This window comes from Morus notabilis, unplaced genomic scaffold (genome assembly GCF_000414095.1).
Source record: "Morus notabilis unplaced genomic scaffold, ASM41409v2 Scaffold794, whole genome shotgun sequence".
Taxonomy (NCBI): Eukaryota; Viridiplantae; Streptophyta; class Magnoliopsida; order Rosales; family Moraceae; genus Morus; species Morus notabilis.
In genome coordinates this window covers 481,561-486,514 of record NW_010359940.1, presented here as the reverse complement: position 1 = coordinate 486,514, position 4,954 = coordinate 481,561, and the positions used below count along the sequence as shown (strand labels likewise).

Genomic DNA, 4,954 nt, shown 5'->3' with positions numbered 1-4,954 from the left:
CATTCCCTTAATTAATATCTTCATAGTATTAATTCTATTAAGCATATATTAATTAGATCATGGCATTGAATTTGAACTTTGAATAGCCAATTTCCCACAGCATAATATATTCTTTTAGTTCTATAACCAATTAAACAATGTAGATTATCTATGAATTAGATGATGTAACTTGCAAGTTATTTAAATCAGTAGAGAACAAGGTATGGTTAAACAGTCTTATCACATAGAAGTATACAATGGCCTCGTTCACTTCACCGATTCGAGTTTTTAGTTTTAGGTTTCTACAGTAAAAAACTCTCAGAAAATGTCACATCAAAATTTTCTGCTACAGTAAAAAGCTCTCAAAAAATGTCACATCTCAGCTCGAATCGAAAACTCGAATCCGCGAAGTGAACGAGGCCTATATATGTACCGAATAAAAATTATGAAGAATCAGCGTTATCTATATGTATATGTATATGTGTACATGTATATGTATATATATATATATATTCACCTTTTAGAACTGATCTGATTACAAGGTACATAAAAATCATCGAACCGAGTAAAACTAATCAAATTAAATATTGAATAATTAGTAAAAGCAATCCAACCATTACGTTATTTCCATATCAATATTTGCCGTCGACCCCCCACTACATTTGAAGTCTACCATGACGTAACATTTGAAAATTATTATATAAATCTATCCTGTAAACTAATGCAGCAACAATATATCCTTGACTTATTTGATTAGCTAGATGATCAATAAGTGAGTTCTGCATATATATGTGAAGGTGCCTTACTCATTATACTAATTGACAAAGAGATTAACGTGTTTGTTTTACTGTCAAATGGAGGATTATCGAACTGTAATTTGGATTACAAGTCAAACCGACTAATTTAATTATCACTTTCAAGTCAACATCTCCGTTCCATCAATGAGAAACAGAAACACCGAGTAGTGGCATTTCGTTATTATAAAAAAACAGTAAGGGTAATTTAGTCCCTCCCTGTCCCGTTATACCTATATAATTATAAACTCCCGCGTAAGACTAATCCCTCCGAGTCCATCGTCCAATTCCAAACTTGCAAAAATTGTACAGTTACTGTACGGACGGTATGACTTCTCCTTCGTCCACCGTCGATCACAGCTGCGCCGCGACGATCTCCGCCGTCCACCCCGACGTTATCGGGGCCCACATCCTCACCCGCCTTGATGGTCCGACGCTGGCCTCCGCCGCCGCCACCTCCTCCCAGCTCCACTCCCTCTCTCGGGAACCGAGCCTCTGGGAAAACATTTGCCGTTCCACGTGGCCCTCCACCGCCTCGCCACGTGTCAGCCAAGTAATCTCCTCTTTCCCCGGCGGCCACCGCTCTTTCTTCTCCGACTCCTTCCCTCTCCCGATCAACCATGATGATCACAGTAATCAGGCGATCAATCTCGACCGTACGCCGGAATTAATCTCGGCCGTTGACGTTCATTACCGAGGGAAGCTTATTCTCAGTAAGGTCGTAGAGACGGAGACTTCTTCTGGATGGTTCCGATGCTCGCCTTTCCGAGTCGACCTTCTCCACCCCAAGGACGTGGTCCCAACCGAGATACCGTACCCGAGAGGGGACGACACGTGTCGCGATCTCGCGGAGGGGCTGACCTTGAGCTGGATCGTGATCGACCCGATTGGACGGCGGTCGATGAACCTGTCAAGCCACAGGCCGGTGGAGGCGCAGCGCCACTGGCTGAGCGGCGAGGTGCACGTGCGGTTTTCTGCGGTGCTTCTCGGATCTTCCTCGGAGTTCACGCAGTGTGGGGTCCAGCTCACGTGCGGCGGTTGGTCCCACTGTGGGGGCGGTGGGGAGGAGTTTTTGCAGGTGAGGGAGGTCTGTCTGGTGGTGGAGGACATGGATGGGACGCACCTCAAAGGGAGGGAGAGTTTGGTAATTTTGCAGAGGGCGTTGGAGGGCAAAAGGGGAAAAGGAGGGAAAATGAGGGAAGAGGAAGGACGGAAAAGATGCCAGGAGTATTTGGAGAGGAAAAGGGAGAGGAAGGAAAGGAGACTGAGAACGGAAGGGGCTTTGGACATTGTTTTTGCGTTTTTCTTTGGGGCATTTGCGTTTTCCCTCCTCTCTGTGGGGATTTTCCAAGGAGTGAAGGGAATTACCTATTGGTAATAATTTTGTTGATTTTCTTGTTTTTCTTTTTGTACAATTATATACTTACGAGAGAAAGAAAAGCAAAACTCAAGTTGTAATTTAGAGAGTTTTTTCTGGTAAAATAATAAAAAAAATTGAAATATGATAATTTTTTATTTTTCAGTCATTATATATCTCTATTAAAAATTATATATTTTACATATTTTTTTAATTTAATATAATTTTAATTATATATAATGATTAATAACTGACTCTATTAGTAGAATATCTATCTTAAAAAGTCCATCTAATTTATTATGAACTATGAGAATTCAGAATCTACAACGTTTTTCATTCGTTGAATTGGTTCAAGTTCTCTAATAATAGCATATTTAACACTTGCCATTCTCTAATTCAAAGCCTCTAAAGCAATAATAAAATATAGACATGGATGAGTTCAGATTATTGGTGTGTGGGGTATGTCTTGAGATGAGAAAAAGAAAGCATAAATAATCCAATGTATTTGCTAGATCTTTTTAGTTCTTTTAATAATTACTCTAATAGTTATTTATTTATGAGTATTATTATTTTTATTATATAAATTAAATAATTGACAAAAAAATTAATAATAACTAGCCATATTAAATTTTTATCACATAATATCATTTAATTTCTATATTTAATAAATAATTACTAAAAAAATGTAATCATTAAACACCTGTATATGTATATATGTATATATGTGTAACTATTTGTCATCCTCAAACAGAAAGCTACTAATTAAGACAACGGCAATAGTGGAGACAACATACATGGATAACTTAGTGTTGGGTTCTTTTTAGATAAGGAAAAGAAGCATAATCCAAATATCCAATGTATAAGATCTTTTACTTTTTTTTTTCCTATAAAAAAAAAATCTTGCACATTCTTTTCTTTCTATCTTTCTTTCTTTCTTTTTTTTTTTTTTTTTTTTTTTTTTTTTTTTTTTTTTTTTTTGTAATGGTTGAAAAATGCTTTAAAATATTCTTGTTGATTAAAGTTGTCCAATTCATAACTCACATTTGTCATATTCTCAACCGAAGTCACTAAGCGTAGTGATAACGAAGATCACATCAGACATGAGTAAATTGAGGTTATTGGCTTGTGAGTTTGTGAAGAGACAAGAGAAGGAAAATAAGCATTGTCCAATTGGGTTATCTCTCTCTCTCTCTCTCTCTCTCTCTCTACACACACACACACACACACACATATATATATATATCCAAATGGGTTACCCATGTCACTAGTGACTTTTAAGACGGCTACTTTTCAACCATAAAATTAGTTTTTTAGTGTTAAAATACTGGGTTGCGTTGGAAATGAGTATAGTATATCTTGAAAAGAAGACAAATTTGTTCGCATTTTCTTACGCGTCTGATATGTCCTGATATATGAAGACGCTGGATAAGATAAGAAAGATAAAGTCAGTAGGGTTTTTCTTTTTGCAGAGCAGGATATGGAAGTTCAGAAATTTCTTTTACTCCGTTGAGCTATATCAGTTCAGAATTCAGACGATTTATTAATGTAAACAGCTAACCTTAAAGACACCAAAATAATAATAATAATAATAAATAGTACAAACTAGAAAGATAGTGAATTTTTTCAATTTCAACCTATTTATAGTTGCCATTTTGTTTATTTGATGTTATTTGTTAATATTATTAAACATGAAAATTTTTTGAATTGTTTCTAATAATAGAATGATAATACGGTGTCTAACAATATTCTTAAAATAGGAGATGTAATAAAGATATTTATTATTTAATTAATAAAATAGTTTATTCATTATTTATATGCATGTATTATTGAATACTTTATGAATATCATTAAAAATTCTACGATTATTTATGTGACTTTAAATATTGTATATAAGTGTTATATACGAGAAGATAATATTTAAGAATAATAATCGAAACAATGTTCGTAATGAATTTAATTAAAGTTACGAAATTTTTAATTAAAACATTACTAATACATGTCATTCTCATTAAGAATGAAATGGTGTTATCCGCATCATTAATATATAGATATTGAATGAGTGTATTATGCATGATAAGATTATGTAGAACTGGGACACATACATAATTTAATTTTCTAATAATTTTCGTTAAGTATAAAAAATCAAATTTGAGTTTACCAATAGTCATATAAAGAACGATCTTAATCCAGAGTTATCAGTAGACTCATATTTGTGGATTCGTGTTTTTTTACTTACTTAGTACGGATTTTGAGATCTTAAATCAAATTCCTTGTATCTTAGAAACATGATAAAATGAATAGCTGGGAATGCTAATATACGAGATGTAACGAGCTCGTATTCATAAATGTGTTTTATGAATATACTATTCATTAGAGAATCAATGATACTTAAGGATAAAGATGTAATTAGAGAGGTTAACGGATTTCACCTATTTCTAATTATGAATTATTTATGGAGGATTGATTTATATGTAATGACTATATCAAATGGACACTTCACAATTTAGAAGTAATTTATGTCTATAATTTTGAGAGTGCAATTCTAAGTTTTTAGTGGAGTAACTTTTAGAATTAATAGAATTAAGTAATTAATTAAAGAGTTTAATTAATTATTGATTTTATTAGAGCTCAAAATTATAGGTTCATGAGTCCCCGTGTCATTCTCATAATATTTACGAGACAATATGAATTATCGGGATTTAATATCACTCGAAATAAATAATATTATTATTTAATTTAATTAATTTTAGATCACACTGTGGTGGGACCACAGAAGGTTACACGTTCAACACAAAGAGGTATAGGAGGTGTGTGACACATGTAG

At 33.8% G+C, this 4,954-nt stretch overlaps 1 protein-coding gene across 1 annotated transcript; it reads left to right on the top strand.

The window, feature by feature from the left end:
• Positions 1–899: 899 nt before the first annotated feature.
• Positions 900–2,242, top strand: LOC21402130 (probable F-box protein At2g36090). Its single transcript, XM_010095474.2, has one exon. The coding sequence runs from the start codon at positions 1,102–1,104 to the stop codon at positions 2,149–2,151; it is 1,050 nt and encodes a 349-aa protein (XP_010093776.1). The 5' UTR covers positions 900–1,101; the 3' UTR covers positions 2,152–2,242.
• Positions 2,243–4,954: the final 2,712 nt, after the last annotated feature.